A 20544-nucleotide genomic window follows, 5' to 3' on the forward strand; every position below is an offset into this window, starting at 1 on the left:
TTTATAAAAATTAATTAATTGATAAAGTGGATTGTCACGTGACAATCCATGTGCATGCCATGTGAGTTAATTTTCATTCAATTTTGAAGTGATTTGACAAACAATATAAATTTAAGGGTTAAAATGAACGAAAATTAAATGAAATGATAAAATGATTTTTCTATAAAGTTGTAGAGTCTATTTGAATTTAATCCAATTAATTTTATACAATTACCGGTATATCAAAATCTAAATAAATCAACATATATAATCTTAACTTAAATAAAACCATAGTTAAAGCTCTTGTCGTGTACTACAGACTTGGTAAAAAAAGGAAAAGAACTTGGTAGGAAAGAAAAAGAACTAGGGTACAATTGGATATTACCTTATTCGGTCCAATATGTGCACATGTAACTCAAAAGCCTTTTAAATTTGGGCTTTCATTGGATCTTTGTTTTCCTTTGAGAAAACCCTGTATGTTACTACTGATCTGGCTGGTCGTCTCGCAGTAGCAAGGTCATGGCGTTTTCATCACCACGTGCCACTTCTCTGCTTCTTGGCCATGGAAGATGCGCCAGATTCCTTTGTTCTTCATCCTCTTCTTCTTCTTTTTATTCATTTCCGGGTAGGTATTTTGTATTATTATCTCTTTTCCTTTTTGTCCTCCTATCTTTTTCATTTCCTGGTTTTGGCTTTTTAACGTTTTTAAGTAAAGAAAATATACTATGGAAATTGCAGAACACATCAGTTTCATCAAAGAAGTGGCTGCAACTCAACCTCCTCAGCATCTCTCTCAGCTTTAACAGAATACTCAATGCAAGAGGTAAATAAAAGTTCCTTCTCTTTTGTTATGATATTGGATTTGGTTTTTTCAAGTTCGTATTTTCATTTCTTGCGGTTTTGATCTTGACCTTTTTTTAATTTTGTTGGCTTGGATCCTATTACGGAGAAGACTAATAAAAGCATAGTTTGTAGTGATTTAAAACTCTAAAGACTTATATAGTCTCCTATATATCTGGTGCATTCCAACAGATGAATCAATTCTTTCTCCTGGAGCAAAGCAAGGGTTAATGCCGCTAGCAATTCCGCTATCCCAAAACAACTCAGGTACTGATGAAGTATATCTATGTTGGAATTGGCTGTTAATAAGAAATGCTTAAATTGATACTGTTGCATAATTTTGCCGGTAATAGGTGCTGTAACTGCATTGCTCAGGTGGCCAACAGCTCCCACTGGGTGAGAAACTTCAAATGTCTGACCTTTTATAATTTCTTAATTCTCTTTAGCCTGATTCAGATTCCTCTCATCCCTTAGAATGGAGATGCCAGTGGTGGAGGTTCGTAAACATGGAGTTTGGCTTTTAGCCAAGAATGTAAGTTTTGCCCTCAGCATGACATGGCCAATGTGACCGTTTCCCTTGCTAGGGTCCGGAGCTGGAGTACCATTGTATTCGATATCTTCAATATCAGTTCTTTACCATGCTGGATATCTTTTATACCTTGTAATTTGTCTCCCTCTCTCTCTCTCTCAAATAGGTAGACCAGTTTATACACAGAATCCTGGTTGAAGAAGATGCCAATAATGGAATTGATGAGTTATTTCATGCTGCATCTGATGCTGGGGAGAAACTTTATAGAAAGGGCGACTTTTCTAAATCTCAGATTATGGATGTAGATGTTTATCTTCTAAGAAAGGTATTAAAACTATATATTTCTTCTATTGTGCACTTTAATCAGGTTTCAGCCATGTTAACGGATGACCATTTCAGGTCGGTTTATTTCCCGATGTCCTGGAGCGCAAAGTGGTGCAGCATTTTGAGAATGGAGGCCATGTAAGACTACTTGGCTGCCCTAGCTATTTTAAATGTATTCATTTCTGCACGAAAATTAACATTTGTTCTTTATATGCACCTGCTTGTGAAAGGTTTCCGCTTTGGTGACTGGAGAATTCTATACAAGGAAAAACCATTTTCCAGGATTTGCACGGCCTTTTGTTTTCAATGCGGAAGTTTTACTGAAGTAAAAACTCCAGTTACTTTCACTTGAGTTTATTCTGCTATGTTCAACTGACTTGTCCTACTAAGATGCTTCTTTGGCATTTTTTTAGGGTCGGGCGTAACGTAGAAGCTAAAGATGCTGCAAGGGGGGCTTTAAAATCCCCGTGGTGGACTTTAGGTTGCAAGTACCATGTATGGGAACCGCAAATAGTCATTTTCATGAACTTTCATGTTCTGTTTTCCCTTTCAAGATAGTAAATAGAATTTACCTTCTCATAGTAAAAAGTTGCTTCGTCTGCAGGAAGTTGCTTGTATAGCAGAATGGAAGGATGAGCAAACTGAATATAGAACAGAAAAAATGACGGAAGAGGGAAGGCAAGAAGATTTAAACAAGGGAAAACCAGCTTTCCAGGTTTCTAGTTATTGCTTGTTATGTTTATTGATCTGACTATATAGATATTAAAAGTGTGTATCTATCTGTTTCTTCTTTTTTGTTGTCACTAATTCTCTTTCTTTTGTGTATGATCGAACTCCTAAACAAAATCTGCAGATCGCATTGGATGAAGCGGCCTTTTTGTTGGATTTAGCTTCTGTGGAAGGGACTTGGGATAGCACTTTGGAGCGAATTGCTGAATGTTACAAGGAGGCTGGACTCCATGATATGGCAAGATTTGTGCAATACAAAGACTAATTGTTAAGGCGTGGGAATTTAGTCTGCAGTCTCTTAGATCTTCAAATTTTCATGGTACTTTTTTATTTCTTAAAAATAATTGATGAAATTGGGGATTGATTGGTCTCATTACAAGTGTGAGCATGTTTTGCAATGGGTTGATTTTAATCTATAATAGAGAAAAGTTGTACTGTCTCTTGTTAGTCAATAAACAAAAATGAACATTCCAAACGGTTAAGAAAACCAGAATATTATACACTTGTCCTGACTGAAATTTTTACCTTTGTTCAGGTTTCTGTCATGTATATATATATATTCACACAGACTATAAACTTGATATTCTCTCTTCGACCAGTGAAAAGCTGGAATTTTATTCATTTCCACACAAAATTTGAAAGAAAAACCAAAAATTAAAAAACTGTGACAAAAGCTCGAGAGCCCCTTTTCGTCAACACATTATTATTTTTGTCTATGAAGCAAATGGAAGAGATGTTTTCTTGCTCTTACTTTTTGTTTTCCTCCACAAGAGCTTTTTCCATAAACTCCCACCTTGTTTTTTGCTAGGAACGATTGCTAAAGATTTCACTGCAGCATTGTCTTCCTGGATTTTCTCTCCACTTAAAACAGCAATGCTGTCTGGAGGTGCTACCGTCCTGTTAGAAATGAAAGATGAAGTCGGATTGCCTTTTTCTTTGGACTTAGGAGATGCAAGATCATTCGTTTCAGCATTATCTTCAGCTATCATCTGATCTAGTAGAGATGATCTTTGGCTCATCATCTTCTTCCTTGGTGGAGTTGGGATTGCAGTCAAAGTTGGACTAGAAACAATGTTGTCGAAAAGGACTGCTTCCTTTGTAGATGCCAATGCTTTCAACTGCTTTCCCAAGTTTAATATAGTCTCTTGGCACTCGGCCAACTTTTCTGAAGCAGCTGCGATCTCCCAGTCCTGCCAGATTAATCAAGAGTCAAAATATCAAAACTACCAGAGTAATGATGTGAAACGAAATTACGTTACCTGCATACATGTGATATGAACTTACTGTTCGAAACTGGTTCTCGTGGTGCTTGATTTCAGGATTTGGTATTTCCTTTTCTGTCACACTGAAGACAACAAAATATCAATTGCACAAATTCTAGATGCTGCAAACAGAATTGATCATGATATTAGGTTCAGAAGGTAAAACTGATATTACCTGTCAAGACGTGTGACCTCCAATTCTTCATGGCCGTAATTTTTATTCTCAGATTTCAGATCTTGAGGAGACTTTGGACAAGCCTCATTTAGTTCAACTATGGTTGATGAGAGCTCATCATCAGGGTTTTCATTCATTGGTTCATGCTTTTCAACTTGACCTTCAACCATTTCCTCAGTTCTTCTCAAAGTATCTAACTCTGCCTGCAAGTTTGCGATGGTTTTTCCAGATTCCTCAAGTTGATTGGATATAGAATCACTCCTATCTGTGGTTGATTGGAGCTTATATTCTAGATCTTTCTCTGCAGTTTCCTTGTTAACTGATTCATCTTTTAGTTTTCGGTTTTCTTCTGTCACACTAGTCTCTTTCTTTTGAAGGAAGTCATCATTTCCATTTGGAACAGCAAGGTGTGATTTATCTGCCTCTACAAATTGACTGACTATTCCAACTTCTGCTTCACTTTCAGTTCGTGATTCATCCCAGTTGAAATGCTTCTTCATTGCATCTTTCATGCTTGAAACATCTTGAAGGGAAAAGCAATGATTAATGATCCAGTCCAAAGCAGAAGTCAATTCTTGGGTAAATGTGTTGAGGTCTGTCTTTCCTTTCAACAGGTCATAACAAGCTTGCACAAATTGCTGTAAAACAGCACTAAGTTCAGAAGTTTTCCACTGGAAAACACAAACCATGTAGTCCGATGGTGTTTCAGAGTGCTTGTATGACAAGGAATTCCTCTCTTTGAATAAGGACTCCAGGATATTATTATCTGTTGATGATGTGCTGATCCCTTCAATAAGCTCAATTATCCTGCAAATTGATTTACTCAAATCAGGATGAAAGCTTGGATCGCTCTTCTTGTCTGAGCAAATGTTAACATCAGCATCCCCATTAGATGATGAATCCATCTTTGAAGAACCATTTGAGGGTTTCCATGCGATGTAGCCACTAATACAGGAGGGATTGAAGCCATTGGGATGGTCTGAACCCTCCCTTTCATCAAACATTTCACTGGTGTTTGGATAGCTCATGCAGGCCAAAGATTTTCTAATATCCTCAAGTATTTCATGGGGGTTTCTTTGAGTTGCACGGTTTTGCTCCAAGATCACCTTAAGTATATCCCGAAGCCAGCCACACTCTTTGCTAAGCAATGGGCTTTCAGACTTCATTTCATTGTTCAACATGCTACTGTCTGGCTGACTGTCAGGAACAGGGACTATCTCCTTACATATTACCTCGAAGGAACTTCCACTTGTCCCAGTTTGCATAGGTCCAAGGGTCCCATTAGCATCATCCGAAGAAACATGAGAATTTCCAGAAAATTGATCAGCAGAAACTAAAGCTAACTTTTCCATTTCGACAAAGTCATCCATCAGATTTATTTCTGAAGATCCAACAGTTTTACGTAATGGCGACTCCCTCAACTGTCTATTCCTGCATTGCTCCAGTTCTGAAATTAAAGCTGAAGCCCAGGATTCTGCGCAGCTGGCTTTATCATCGCTGCCAACATCAGACATGGATGCTAGAGAGACCTCATGTGGCAGTGCACTATTCCTGGTTGCCTCATTGTTTACTTCACTTTTTGATGATTCTTCAGTGTGAGACTCAACCTCGGATAATTTGGAAGCTGTACGTGCATACATGACTCGAGAGAAGTGAAGTTCATTCATTTTCTTATTAAGGGCTTCCTTGAGAGCCTTATTTTCTTCTTCCATAGCACATAACTGCTCATTTAGGATATTAGTTCCCTTCCTCGGACTGTCTGAATAATTGCCGACCACAAAGTCACGCCCTGGACTGGTAGGACTAGGATTTAACTTTCTCCTACTCATTTCAATAGATTCCTTTCCCAGCATTTCAACTTCATTTTTCATCTTAGCCAAGGCAGCAGGACCTGGCAGTCGTTTCCGGACTAGGAGACGGAGCCTTTGACATTCTGATTCTAGCTTAGCAATTTTCTTCACACTTTCTAAATGTCGCTTGTGTGATGCTTCAGCTGTGCGGCGATTGAATTCTCTCTCTTCATTCCTGATGTCAAGTTCCTTCTCAAGCACTCGAACCTCATATTTCAGAGAAGCATTTTCTTTCTCTGTAGACTCTACTTTTGCCATTAGTGCAATAAAATCAGTCTCCATTTGAGCCCTTTGCTTGTTTAAATCATCAATCACTTTTTCCTTTGCCAAGAGAGCCCTACTTAGATTCGTATTCTCAACTCCTAACTTGGTAACCCTTTTGCTAGACTCCGCCAACTGTGCCTCTAAAATCGTCTTCAATTTCTCGAACTCTTTTGAAGCCTTCATTATGGCATCATAAATTCTTTGCTCGTGCTCTTCCCGAACAAACTGTAGTTGCTGCATGCATTGCTTGAGGGCCGTGTCAAGATGATTTAGCCTTTCTTCGCAAGCAGCTCTCTTCTGCAAAGCTTCATCCCGTTCTTGCTTTAGAATAACTGCTTCCGCTTCTACCTTTTCCTTGCCTTTCATATAATTTGTTGGTTAAGAAGTAGCTAAATAATGTAGAGAAGAACGAAATCTAAAATGCAGATCATTAAACAGCAAAACCTAAAAGGGGAAAACAAAAATATACCGACAACAGCTTCCATTGCCATCTTTTCATGTTTCTTTACAAGTTCATCTTTGGAATTACAGTCAGGAAGTGCGGAAGAAAGCTTGTTATTTAAAACTTTCAGTTCATTCTCCAATTCTCTTCTGTCAGCCTTCAGTGTCTGTATCTGGGAACCCAAATCACCCAGAAAACCTAATTATAATAAAACAACACCAAAGCAAAAACTTCCCAGAAAACATGAATCCTAATATGGTCCAAGAATTATATAATACATTATGTGAACTCTTTTTCTCACTCTTGCTTTGTCGTGCACACATTTATGCAGCTGAGTTTAACTTGATCACTCAACAAATGATAACTTAGGGAAAAAGAAAAGGTTTCTAATCTGAAGCTCATGTACTTGAACATCTCATATGAATGCAGAAGAATATATATTAAGGGAATAGTTTGGCAAGATTTATTTATTACTAGTAGTTGAGTTGGGATCTTTTCTGACCTTATCAGCAGTTCAGAAAATCCTGAACATAATTTAAATTTTGGAGAAAGTTTACTGAAAATACTAATTCTTAATTCACCTCATCTTCATTGTCTTTCAGTGACGGGTTTAACTTGTCAGTTGCAAGAATAATCTTCTCAGTAGCCTTTTTCCTCCAAAGCCATGTTTTCTGGTCCATTGTTTCACCAGTGTTAATAATTAGGCTTTCAACCCAAAACACCTGCATTTAAATTACAATGTTGATTAAAAACCAAAATCTGCTTGCATCAGTCATTAGACAAAATATATATGTTTCACAAAACATAAAATTCCAACACATAAAAAACTTTAAAATATTCGTTCATTGAAGTTCCATGCGTACAGTTCATGCTAGATACTCCCATATTATGAACATAGTTTCAGAGCCGCTGTTAATATCTTTTACCTCCAATGATTAGTGTAAGAGTAGGTTCTTAGTGCGCATGGACCATCAAAGCAGAGAACTGAAGGCAGAGGAGGGGGTGTTGGAAATTCCAGTGACAGCAAGGAGTGGAACAAAGAAGAGGAGGAGCTAAACCAAGCAACATAAAGGAAAGAGAAATAGTGAGAGAGAGAGAGAGAAGTGGAGTGTGTTTGGTAAACAGGAAAAGTAAAATGTAGGAAAAGTGAAATTAAGGAGAGAATAAAAGCGTTTAGGGGAGGGAGTGAATGAGATCCTGTTTTGTTGGTTGTTTACTTTCTTCTGACGTTGCGGCAGAGCGGAAGTCTTTTGTCTTTTTTTTTTTTTTCTCTAAAATATGTTTTAATTATTCAATTAAAAGCTTAAAACTCGCCTTCTTTCTTTATCTTCACTTTTTTTTTCTTTCCTTTTAAGTCTGAATTACTTAATTTTTTTAAGGCTTAAAAGTAAAAATGGTAACATTTTTTTTCCCTTTTCTACCTACAAGTATAATTGAGTTAGAAAAAGACAAGTATGATCAATTTTTTCTATGGTTTCGGGTAAAAAAAAGTTATACCATTTAATGTAAACTCTAATTTAATGTAATTATACATATAAATTTTTTAAATTGATGGTCAGGTTTTTATTTTTAAAAATAGTGGATAAGTTTTTAAAAAAATGAATAAGTATTTCTATTTATTTTTAATATTATAACTATATTTAATATTATCAATTAATTATATTTAACAAAACACATTATAATTATAATTAATATAAATTAAAATTATTTTAAATTTTAAATTTTATAAATATAATTACACCAAATTACATTTTTACATCACATGGTCATTAAACAATGTTATTTCTTGCAAGTGTTAAATGAACCTACCCCATCACCTTTACCTTTTTTTTTTCTCTCTAGAATTTGTAAAAGAAAATTGATTTGGGTTGGGTAAGAAGATGCTCCTAATTACACCTTTCATTTATGTTATATATTGTATGTAATAAAATGCTCAAGAATGTTTCTTTATGATGCTTTTTTAAATATAAAATCATTGTAGCTAATGGTATATTACGGTTGTTATTATTTCAGTAAAAGATAATATATTAAATAAAAATAATTTATCTAAAATAATGTTTGATTATCTTTAACAAATGCTTCTTATATTCCATATGCATATAAATTAAAAGTTCAAAGTAAAAGAACAATAGCCAAACAAGTGAAAGTCATTGATCCGGAAAAAACAAAAAGTTAAATTCAGCTAATCCATTTGATTAATTTTAGTGTTTCTCTCCAAATAGTAGTAGTTAAATTCGATTGGTTAAATTTAGTACTAGTTTAATACTATGCATACAACTATAGATTTAACCTATATTCTACAATTGGGTCATTCTAAGGCTTTCTTTGGATCATCAATTAACACTAGTGTAATGGAATTTTAAGGACTAATGCCTTTTTACTAGAGTTTTTGAGTGTTTGGAACACCAATAGTAAGGAACGTATGAAAAGCCTCACCTCACTGAAACTCCAATTTTCAACTAGAGCTTTAAGCTCCAATGGAAAAAAAGCAACCCTAGTCAACCTTTTTTTTTTTGTTTAAATTTTAACCTTTTATCTAAGGTATATTTGTATTGTAAATTTTTAAAAAAAAATAGTAATTATATATATTACCGTTATATAATTAATATTAATTAATTAAAAACAATCATTTTAATAAACATATTTTATTAAATAAATTTATAAATTTACATATTTTTAATAGTTTCGTAAAAGTAAAATAATTTAGAAAACTTCTATTATATATCATTTTTAATTTAATGTCCTTAATAATCATTTTTTTATTCTCACCTCACCGCTACAATTGTGTTTGAATCCAAACACACACTCCACCGTTGTTTTTAATCTCACCGCTACAGTAACTAATCTCACCACCACTGTTGTTTTTAACCACACCGGAGGTAAACGCACTGCCCATCCAAATTAAGCTTAAGTCTCTATATTTTTCAAGTTTTGAAATTTTAATCTTGATGCAAACGACAGACGTCAATCCATTAATTGAAATTTTAGTGAGTAATATGTGAAAATAACAAACTAATATGACATGACACATATGATAATATATTTGTCATATTAAATTTTGAAAACAGTAGAACTTAAGTTATTAATATATTTAACAATTATGATTTGTTAAGAACTAAAATTTTAAAATTGAAAAAATACAAAAACTAAAAAAATCACCAAATAAAGTACATGAACTAAATTCACAACAAAAAATTTGTGAGGTAAAATCTTATTTTCATTATCGTAATAACAACAAATTAATTACTAAAAAGGACACTTGATCTAATCATGTCATTTTAGCTTAAACTATAATTGGAGTATGATTGCATCATTCAACCCAAATTGTATTAAGTTGCTTTTTCCTCACAATGTTAAAAGTACATTATCACTAAAGCTTGGACATATATTCTTGCTTAAACCAGGGGCATACTTTATTAATCACTTTCATTTTATTATTACTCTTGGAATCTTTCTTCTTTAATTATGCACTAAACAATCAATGCGATTTTTGGTGGTTTAGTTAAACAGTGGTCCCTTAATTCCCCCGCCCCCACCATAACTGCTTTAATTTTTCTCTAAACAAGACATTCTTGTATTACACGCTTGTGTTTATCTGGTTTTAACACAATGAATTGAAATCTACGTGTTTTATTCTGTTTTCATTTTTATTTTAATTTCAAAATTAAATCCATCTGAATTGATAAATTTAAATTAACAAGAAAAATGCTGCCATCACCCTTCAGAATCCAGCCCATATTTAATGAACCAACAACAAAACAGTCTAACACTACCCTATATGAACCAACTATAGCAACAACAAAAGATTAAAAGCATGCCATTTACCAATCCAACCCAAATTTATTAATGTCACAAACATGCCTTGGCTTCTCTTAAATCTCCCCCACCCCCTAACTCTCACCATTACCATCACCATCGCCATCACCATCACCAACAACTTAAACTCCTTATTAATAAAATAACACTAATGCCTTTGTAACTGAAAACTCACTTCCTCAAATTAAAAAAAATTATTTTAAAAGTGGCCAAAAATGAATTATAAAACTTTTAGGATCAAAGTATAATTTTATCATTATACTAACTAATAATTTCATAAACTTCAAAGGAACTAAAAGACATATTTACCATCCCTCACACCTATAAATATAAGTTCTCACAAATTCCTTTATTCAACTTTATTCTCAGCCATATACAATCTTGCTCCACCTTACAAACCATCATTTGCTGTTACACTCAGTGTTGTCATATTTGCTCCAATCTTCCTCTCTACCTTTATTTGGTACATCTCATTCATTTATTTACAAAACTATTTTCTTTATTAGAACAACCCTCTACAGTTTATTATTCACATTTTACATTGTAAGATTGCATTTTAGTTAAAATTATACATAAATACTATTATTTTCATGCTAAGTAAATATAATAATTGATGCAAGCGAAAGTAAACTTAAAATAATATCACGTCTACGCTGTTTATATAGAAAAAATCAGAGTAGATTTATCAAAGGTAGAATTTAGTTGACAATGTGCTCATGACCCAAAAATCAATGAGCAGATATTAAAAAAACTAAGTTTATCCCCTCGGTGTGCCATTAATGTACGCCTCAAGAAAGCATTTGAGTCTCCTAAATTTTGTACTGCTCGAATTGATAGGTTTCCTAAGAGGAAGGAAAGGAGTTGGACAAGGAGACCTCTTGTCTCCTTATCCTTTTGTTATTGGTATAAATGTTCTCTCAACATTGTTAATATGGTGTTATTTTGTGGCAATGACTGAATCTTTTGACAAGCCCTTAAAGAAGAAAATTGAAGTCCTAATAGAAAGTTTGTTGGAGCCCAAAGAATGTGTTGAGGATGAAAGCCCACTAATTTGTTGAAAATTAGGTGAACGAGGCTTCAATAACAACTTCTTCAACATGTTTATGAATATAAGATGATAAGAAAATATCCTCAATATCGGTAATAGAATTAAAATGTTAATGATTCTGATTTCTTTTTAAATCATAAATACCACATGAAAGTTTTATTATACAAAAATGTTTGAAATTGTGATATTTTTATGGGTAAAGTTATAAAGCAATTAAACTAAAATTAATGCATAATATTAAAATATTAAATTTAAATAATAACTATATGAAGGAAGCAAGTTTTCCATATTAGCAAGAAATTCTTATTATAGAATATTATATATATATGATTTGGGTGAAAACCCACCTATAGTATATATATTAGATTAGATTACCAATTTATTTTATTGTACACTTCTAATGTAGTTTATGTAAATTATATTTTCTGAAATTAATGTAATAATATGTAATTTTCACTAATGACATAATTGTATGAATTTTTCATTAAATATATATCATTTTCATAATTATTTGTTTAGTTGATTGCTTATAATTAATAGGATATAATGAATGTTTTGACCATTCAAATACAACTATTTTCCTTAACCTAAATATTGTTTAATTAGTACACGTCTGATTTGTAGGTTGACAAATGACAATAATCTCACTATGACGTCTGATTTGTAGGTTGACAAATGACAATAATCTCACTATGACGTATAGAATTAGTTCCCTCAAATGCTTCTTTAAATTGCTTTAGTGTATAAATATATATGATTTGGGTCATTCATGACTTGAGGAAACTGGTGCATGGACCTTGCTTGAAGACTCGAGAATTAAAACTAAAATGTACACATTAGATTATATGAAAATAAATAAATAATAAGTGAGTTTTTAACGTGAATTTTGTTTTTAAAAAAAAATGATTTCTTCAACTGAATTGGTGATAAATAATCTTAACTCACTTAAGAGCTTTATACTTATAAGATTCCATCAAATACAAAATCATAAACAAACTCTGGGTGAAGATTGAAAAGCTTGATTTGAGTACCTAAGATTTTTCTAAGTAATGAAAAGGGTTCAAAGCAAATTTCAGAAACAAGCAACCATTATAAGGATTAATCAATTAAAACGTTCTAAACCAACCAATTTCCTAATCTTAGAAAAGGGTTTCCCAAGTTTCTATTTCCTAGGCTGTTTGCCATGATAATTGCTCACCCTTTTGAGTGAAAACTGAAAAAAACACCCATTGTCCCCTTTCTTTTTCCTTTCTTTTCTTGCCCAAACTGGAAACTCGTAGCGTTATCTCTCCGTCTCCCAAAGTGGAAATTAATAGTTTCCACATGCAAACTTCTTAAATTTGCCACTCAACTTTTTGGATGTTAATAATGAGATTAACAATATGAAACAAAGTGGAAATTAGTAGAGTACGGATTTATTTAATTATTTTTAAATATTCATAAAACAAAAAATAATCAATTGCCTTCAATTAATAAATGTATTCAAACTAAACTAAAACAATGCAATTTCTTCTATGTTTTAAAGGGATAACTCATTCGATTAATTTATAGATGAAAAATCTAGTGAAAGTTCGATTATTTAAATAAGAAATGCAAATTGCTCTCAAGCTATATCACTTTTTTTTTAACTCAACGAACTTAAATTTTTTTTAAAGATAAATATTAAAATTATATATAAATTTTGATTTAATGTGCGTTATTATAAATACATTTTAATTTTGTGGAGATTTTATTTTAATTTGATTCAATTTTTACAAATCACTAATAATATTATTGAATAACACTATTTTACATTAATATATTGCATGTGCAAACACTTATATTAACATAATATCAAATAAATGTATTTCTTTCTTTCTTTAAATGTGCACAGTTGAATCAGAATCAAAATTTTATATATACATGAACCGCAATTCAAATTTCATATGTACAATTACAACAAATCAAAATTTATATAAAAATTATATATTAAATCAAAATTAAAGTATAAATTTTATCTGTTTTATCAAAAATATAGCTAAAATATATTTTCATTATCCAAATTAGCCCAAATGTTATTTCCATTTTTTATAATATCAACCGATAAGAACTTAACACATCATCTAGCATATAGAATTTATAATTTATGAATAAAAAATTTAAAAATAATTTTATTTAATTAAATAAATTGAAAAGTAGAAACCTTAAACCAATAAAAACTTGTCACGCTTTTTTTTTTGGTCTTCCTCTTCCTTTTTATCTCCCTCTCTCCCCGATTCAACCAAGAATGAGTTCTCTTAGCCAGAATTTAAGATGGCAACCCAAGATTGGTTTTTTACCCAAGTAAGTTTATTACTTAATAACTTACAATTATTTGGTTTGTGAGCTTTTTTCCCTCGAGATTCAAAGCAAGATTTTTGCTTGAAAAGATTGGTGGAGAAAACGTTATCTTTTGAACAAAAGAAATTGTTTTGTTCTTTGATGATGATTGACTGTATATACAAAAATTAATATACAAACCATTCTACGCAAACAGAAGAAATCATTTATGAATGCCATGGAAACTGGCCTTAATTTTCTTGATAAAATATAAGCTTTGCCTGAATGAGCCTATGTACAGGATTCTTTAGTTAAGAAAAAAACCAGTGCAATGAAATAAACTGAATGTATTGAGAGAAGACGAAGAAGATTAAAGCATACCTTATAATATTGAACACAGTAACAGGTGGTAGTTTATAAAGTGGAGAATTTTTGTGTGTGGCTAACAATAAAATTGAGCTACGGAATAGTTTGAAAGAGTTTTTCAGACAACTTTGAAGTTAGAATGCCAAAAGCCCTCAAATGAGTTTGAGAACTCATATTTATAAAGTGATTTGATCAAATAACATAAGTTCAAGAGCTAAAAGAGGGGCTAATTTATCTAAATATGTTGAAAAAAAAATCAATTAAGAAACTATGCCGTTTCTTTGAAAATTTATCGATTTACACTATTTTTGGAGAGAGAAGAAAGCGCGTCCTACGTAGTGTTTTTTAATGTTTTTTGTCGAGAGATGGAAACCAAAGACGTACACGTTCCATCTTCTCTGCGACGAGTGTACAATTACATTGGAGGACGTCAGTTTACAATTTGGTCTACCGATCGATGGGGATGTCATTATGAGGGACAACTGTTAGTGTTGATTGGAGTGCAACATGCGAGCAACTGCTAGGGAAGGTGCCAAACAAGTTTAAGAGTAGCCGGATCGAGATGGGATGGTTAGAGAACAACTTTGAACACATCGAGGACTTCACGAGTGGCGTTGAAAAGGAACAATTCATGCGCGCATTCATCTTGAGGTTGATTGGGAGTCTGCTAATGCCAGACAAATTTCACAATCTGGTACATTTAAGGTGGCTACTACTACTAGCTGATTTGAAAGAAGCGAGATAACTTAGTTGGGGATCGACGGTGCTGGTGACATTGTACCAAAAAATGTGTCGAGTGACAATATCAAACAAAGCTAAAATAGGCAGTTGCATGCTCCTTCAATCGTGGGCATAATATCGACTATCATTTCTATGCCCCCAAGTGCAAGCCTCTTATGAATTCTTACTCGTAACATGGTAAAATTCATTTGATAAAATTGTTACTGTTTAAGAATTTTCATTCTTGTAATTTTGAAATAACATATTTTTTGAATAGGTGGAACAACCCTGCGAGACACAGCGATATACCGACTGAGCTTGAGGACATCTAACTAGCTTTAGATTAACAAACTTAATCCCCCTTACTTAGCTTATGCTAGTCCTCGAGCATTTTGTACGTTTCTGCAAAAGGAAAAATTTCCTCCAAAATAGGACTTGACCCTCATAGATTGCACAATTCAACAATTTAATCCTAGCACATTAACATCTCAAATAACCTAGCCTAATAAGTAAGTAAATATATTTCAGAATTTATGAGAGCTTGATAGGCTTACCTTTCATTTTATTATTTTTGTACTTAGGGCATTTTCGAATTTTTTGACGCGAGACATGATGACAACCCAAGCACCATGTTCCGGTTACTCAATTCGGACGTCTCTAAGTGGGTTATTTCACCCTACTCATGATAACTTGTTAGCGGAGTGAGTGCAAAGAAATTGGGCAGCCACACGAACCTTTTTACGCGGGATGTAATGACAACCCAAGCACTACATTTCGGTTACTCAGCCCGATGTACAACCCCAATTTTTCACTCTTAACATTCGTATCAGAGGAGTATTTTTTTTTTTGCATTCAAAAATTTGACATATGATAAAAAGTAGGTAGTCAAGCAAACTCATAATTCCCAAAAATTTCTTACCCACGAAGTTTAGGTTATTGAAAAGTTTATGTGTAAAGAACTAAATAGCTAAATAGGTCAAACCATAAGTGTACCATCCCCAATTTATCAAAAGAAAAATTTTACCTTTTACCGAAAACATGCAGAAATAGCGATGACAGATAAGCAAATTAGAACCAATTTATATTTCCCTCCCCCTACTTATTTTACATTGTCCCAATGTAATTAAAAAAATAAAAGTAAAGATAAGTAGGAGAAAGAAAGAAAAAGAAACTCTCCATGTATTTCAACGTTGTGGAGGGTGGTCTTGTAGGTAGAGTGGGCCTTGGCTGAAAAAGAATTTTGTGGGTTGACATGTGGAATTTAATTTTGTCTTGGAATGTTTCCTGCAAAAATAAAAATGAAAATAAAATAAAATAGTAAAAATAAATAATAATAATAGGAAAATTAAAATGTTTTTTTTCAAATTTATTAGCTAAGCTATAAACTCGAGAAATAAATTATTAAAACCCTAGATTACAAGATTTGGTAAAATAGTCGTGATAAATGCGCCAAGTAAGTTCCCAGGAAAGAAAGGTGAGTCACAATGGACATACTTAAGTACCAAGTCTTTCCTTAGACAGAACTAATCCTTGACATGCATTTTCAATTTCCATTTTACCAAAAACTTTATTTGCATAAAGGAAAAGAAAATTTGGGTTGCCTCCCAACAGCGCTTTGTTTAACGTCGTTTAGCTCGACGACCTGTGCTATTCAAATTCTTTATCCTTTTGTAATAGACTACAAGACGGTTGCATGATCTTTGAGAAGTCTTTTATGAATCGTCTGTAAAATCCGTACACCGTGAAATCATTCATGAAGACTTCAATAATTTTCTCGACATAATCGGAGAATATGCTCACCATGCATCTCTGGAAAGTGGCCGGAGCATTACAGAGTCCAAACGACATTCGTCTATACACAAACATTCCGGAAAGGCACGTGAAAGTTGTTTTGTCTTGATCCTCTGCCTCCCTCAATGCTTCGAGGATTTCTTTTTCCTCCTTCGCTTTCTTATCCTTTGCGAGCCTCAATAGAAAAGGGGGTGGCATCACGAATGGTTTCTGAATTTCTGATTCTGGTCTAACTTTTGAATTAGAGATCTGCTTTTCCTGTTCCTTGCCTTGCCCATGACTTTTGTTTGGAACTGCTTCCAGAATCTTTGCGCTACAAAGAGTTATTGCACTTACATTCTGCCTAGGATTCAGCTCTGTCTGAGAAGGTAATTTACCTTGAGATTCCAAACGATTAACCGCCATCGAGATTTTACTAACTTGATTAGTTAACTCTTGTATTGATGCGTCTATCCTTTGTTGGTACTTCGCAACATCGACGGCAAGTCTTTCCATAACAGCTTCTAGAGATGTGCTCGGCTTGGGTGACGGTTGCGGAGGTCTTGGTTGGAACGATGGATTATATCGGGGATTAGCTCCTCTGATACGAATGTTAAGAGTGAAAAATTGGGGCTGTACATCGGGCTGAGTAACCGGAACGTGGTGCTTGGGTTGTCATCACATCTCGCGTAAAAAGGTTCGTGTGGTTGTCCAATTTCTTTTCACTCACTCCGCTAACAAGTTATCATGAGTAGGGCGAAATAACCTGCTTAGAGACGTCCGAATTGAGTAACCGGAACATGGTGCTTGGGTTGTCATCATGTCTCGCGTCAAAAAATTCGATAATGTCCTAAGTACAAAAATAAATAAAATAATAAAATAAAAGGTAAGTCTATCAAGCTCTAATAAATTCTGAAATATATTTACTTACTTCTTAGGCTAGGATATTTGAGATGTTAATGTGCTAGGATTAAATTGTTGAAATGTGCAAACCATGGGGGTCAAGTCCTATTTTGGAGAAATTTTTTTCCTTTTGCAGATACATACAAAATGCTCGAGGACTAGCATAAGCTAAGTAGGGGGGATTTGATTAAAAGCTAAAGTTACATATTTTATGTAACTAAATTGGTTAATTTATGAGAATGCACCACTAATTTTGCCATATTTATTGAATTTTGTGTAGGAATGTAATTTGGGGCTAAATAGAAGAAAAAGGAAACAATTGGGGCAAATTGAGGAAAGAAGCAAAGAATGAGGGCCAAAGTAGAATTTTTTCAATATTAATTAGCTGAAAATTGTGTTGACTTAGTGGGGGAGATTATTTTGGGATTTATTTTATTATGGGATATTTTTTTCCTTAATTTCCTATGACTAGTTGGCTCCTAATTTAGTAAACTCCCTAGTATAAATAGAGCTTGTATTGTTCATTAATTCATCAATCAAAAATATTAAGTTCTTGTCTTTCAATACATTCTCTCTTTTCTCACGTAGCATTGTTGTTTCTTTAGTTTCCTTTCCTTAAATTTTTAATTTCCAGTAGCTAATCACCAAATCAAGCCATTTGCAATTCCTTTTTCAATTTTTTTCCAAATAGTCAACCACCCCGCTTTATTGTATTCCAACCCCCATACTCAATCACATCACCCATCTTTTCACCATTTCTACCTTATTTAATTTATCCAACACCAACATGCCCCAAACCTTAGCCAACTAAACCCATTTTCAGCTTTAGGCCAAAATTAGCCTCGTCAAAACCTGTGAGTTACGAACTCGAGCGATCTAACTCCTAAAATTCCAGTACTTATTACTTCTCCGGATTAAGAGTATGATTTTGTCAACTCATAAAGTCAGATCAACACTAAGTCAAAAAAGACGTCGTTTGATTTAGTGTGGTTAGACGTACAGTTGGAATTCCGAAAGGAACGTTTCTAATCGATTTTCTATGAACACATTGGCGTGCCAAGTGGAGATTTCTCTTTGGTTCCGTCAAGGGAAGTAGTAACCGGATTTAAATGTCCCACGCAGTTGAGGGCATTGGTTCGAGCTAGGCTCTTCTAGAACGCAAAGCTGCCGGAGTTCTAAATCACGAACGTTTCGTGGTTGTTCGATCGGTAAGAATTAGTTATTGGACGTTCCATAACTAATTTACACAAGGAATAGTTGGTGTCTGAGGCGTCCTTGGTAGCTATAACTAGCTTATTGTTAAAGAGGAGTTCATCCAATTTCGAGGATTGGTTCAAAGATGAGGAAAATTCGTGTCTAAAGCTGAGCTCATTCTAATTAATTTTTCTTAATATTTATTTCACGGTTTTTATTATTTTGTTTTCAACTTTTACTTTTTACGTTATTTTTCTGCTTATTTCAGGTTTTCAAATTTTTATCCCCTCGAACGTCTTGAGCACGACAGCTGGCCCGACATAAATCTGGTCAAGCGAGCAACAATTTACAGTAAACCAGTCTCTGAGGGATCGATCCTACTCCATATACTGCATAATTTACAAACTAAGACGTAGGTTTATATTGGTGGATTCGAAACCCATCAGGTTTGGCGCCGTTGCTGGGGACTGGCAACACTTATAATTGTTTAAATCATCTTCATGACCAGATCTTCATCTGGAGATCTCGAATACGACCCAAAGATTGAAAAATCAGCACGAGCACGACGTAAAGAGACGGAAGTTCTTTAACGTGTAGAAGCAATTGAATGTGGAAAACAAGTCGAAGTGGTTGAACCTGAGACTAAACCATTTCTTGAAACAAAAGGTGTAGAAGACAACCTCGGTGAACCAGAAAGGATGGCAAATCGAACCATTCGTCAGCTAGCCGCTGCTCCCAATGAGCAAACACCGTTATGCATCAACTATCCAGCTGGAGAAACCCCGTTCGAGTTGAAGTCAGGCCTGATCCATCTTTTGCCCACTTTTCGAGGCTTGAAGAACGAAAATCCACATACCCACTTGAGAGAATTCCAGATGGTCTGCTCAAGCATGAAACCACAAGGAGTAACCGAAGATGAAATTAAACTTTGGGCCTTTCCTTTTTCTTTAGTTGATACAGCAAGAGAATGGTTATTTTACTTACCCCCTGGTTCTATTACAACGTGGGATGACTTATGTCGTGTTTTTCTTGACAGATTTTTTCGAGCATCGCGAGCAGCTGAACTTAGGAGAGACATAGTGGGAATTCGACAAATGGAGAGTGAATCGCTCTACGACTATTGGGAGCGACACAAAAAACTGTGTGCAAGTTGTCCTCAACACGGTTTGACCGAGCAATCACTTCTTCAGTATTTCTACGAGGGTTTGCTCCCTATGGAAATGAAAATGATTGACGCAGCTAGTGGAGGGGCGCTTGTCAATATGACTCCTCAAAGGGCAAGAGAACTGATATCCACCATTGCGGCAAATTCTCAACAGTATCGGCTGAATTCAGAACCCACAAGACGGCTTAATGGGGTAAACGTTTCGTCCTTAGAAGATAAATTGGATAAGCTTACCAATATTGGTCAGTCTATGCTTACAGAAAAGAAAAATCTGACCCAACTGTGTGGAATATGTACTATGTCTGAACATCCGACGGATTTGTGCCCAATCCTTAACGAAAATTCAACGGCACATGTTGGCGATGTCGGAGTTTTTCCGAGACCTCTGCAAAGATGCTATGATCCTTTCTCCAACACCTATAATCCCGGGTGGAAGGATCTTCCCAACTTGAATTACAGAGCTAATCCCCGATATAATCCGTCATACCAACCGAGACCTTTGCAACCACCGCAACTGCCACCCAAGCCGAGCACATCTCTAGAAGCTGTTATAGAGAGACTTGCCGCCGATGCTGCAAAATACCAATAAAGGACAGACGCATCAATACAGGAGTTAACGAATCAAGTTAGTAAACTCTCGATGGCAGTTAATCGTTTGGAATCTCAAGGTAAATTACCTTCCCAGACAGAGCTGAATCCTCGGCAAAATGCAAGTGCAATAACTCTTCGTAGCGGAAAAGTTCTGGAAACAGTTCCAGACAAAAGTCATGGGTAAGACAAGGAACGGGAAAAGCAGATCTCTGATCCAAAAGCCAGACCGGAATCAGAAATACAAAAACCAGTTGTGGTGCCACCTCCTTTTTCTAGGGA

General features: G+C 34.4%; 2 protein-coding genes across 4 annotated transcripts; one reads left to right on the forward strand and one right to left on the reverse strand.

The window, feature by feature from the left end:
* The first annotated feature begins 430 nt into the window (after nucleotides 1-430).
* Nucleotides 431-5512, forward strand: LOC107913228 (protein IN CHLOROPLAST ATPASE BIOGENESIS, chloroplastic). The gene is made up of 12 exons (XM_016841751.2): nucleotides 431-604; nucleotides 718-802; nucleotides 1012-1086; nucleotides 1173-1215; nucleotides 1294-1351; nucleotides 1515-1673; nucleotides 1748-1810; nucleotides 1903-1997; nucleotides 2086-2167; nucleotides 2277-2387; nucleotides 2526-2720; nucleotides 3210-5512. The coding sequence occupies exons 1-11, from the start codon at nucleotides 542-544 to the stop codon at nucleotides 2664-2666; spliced, it is 975 nt and encodes a 324-aa protein (XP_016697240.2). The 5' UTR covers nucleotides 431-541; the 3' UTR covers nucleotides 2667-2720; nucleotides 3210-5512.
* On the reverse strand, nucleotides 2914-7599 carry LOC107913227 (filament-like plant protein 7). 3 transcript variants are annotated; one of them, XM_016841750.2, is made up of 6 exons: nucleotides 7321-7599; nucleotides 6976-7116; nucleotides 6422-6566; nucleotides 3839-6311; nucleotides 3661-3746; nucleotides 2914-3591 (listed from the first exon to the last, which is right to left on the reverse strand). In XM_016841750.2, the coding sequence occupies exons 2-6, from the start codon at nucleotides 7072-7074 to the stop codon at nucleotides 3464-3466; spliced, it is 2931 nt and encodes a 976-aa protein (XP_016697239.2). In that variant the 5' UTR covers nucleotides 7075-7116; nucleotides 7321-7599; the 3' UTR covers nucleotides 2914-3463. The 3 variants fall into 3 exon arrangements, with proteins under 3 accessions (XP_016697239.2, XP_016697238.1, XP_016697237.1); XM_016841749.2 differs by having other exon boundaries at nucleotides 3686-3746; nucleotides 6422-6560; nucleotides 7321-7597; XM_016841748.2 differs by having other exon boundaries at nucleotides 2996-3591; nucleotides 3686-3746; nucleotides 7321-7597.
* Between the last annotated feature and the right edge of the window lie 12945 nt (nucleotides 7600-20544).

The sequence above is a fragment of the Gossypium hirsutum genome, chromosome D11, assembly GCF_007990345.1.
Source record: "Gossypium hirsutum isolate 1008001.06 chromosome D11, Gossypium_hirsutum_v2.1, whole genome shotgun sequence".
Taxonomy (NCBI): domain Eukaryota; kingdom Viridiplantae; phylum Streptophyta; class Magnoliopsida; order Malvales; family Malvaceae; genus Gossypium; species Gossypium hirsutum.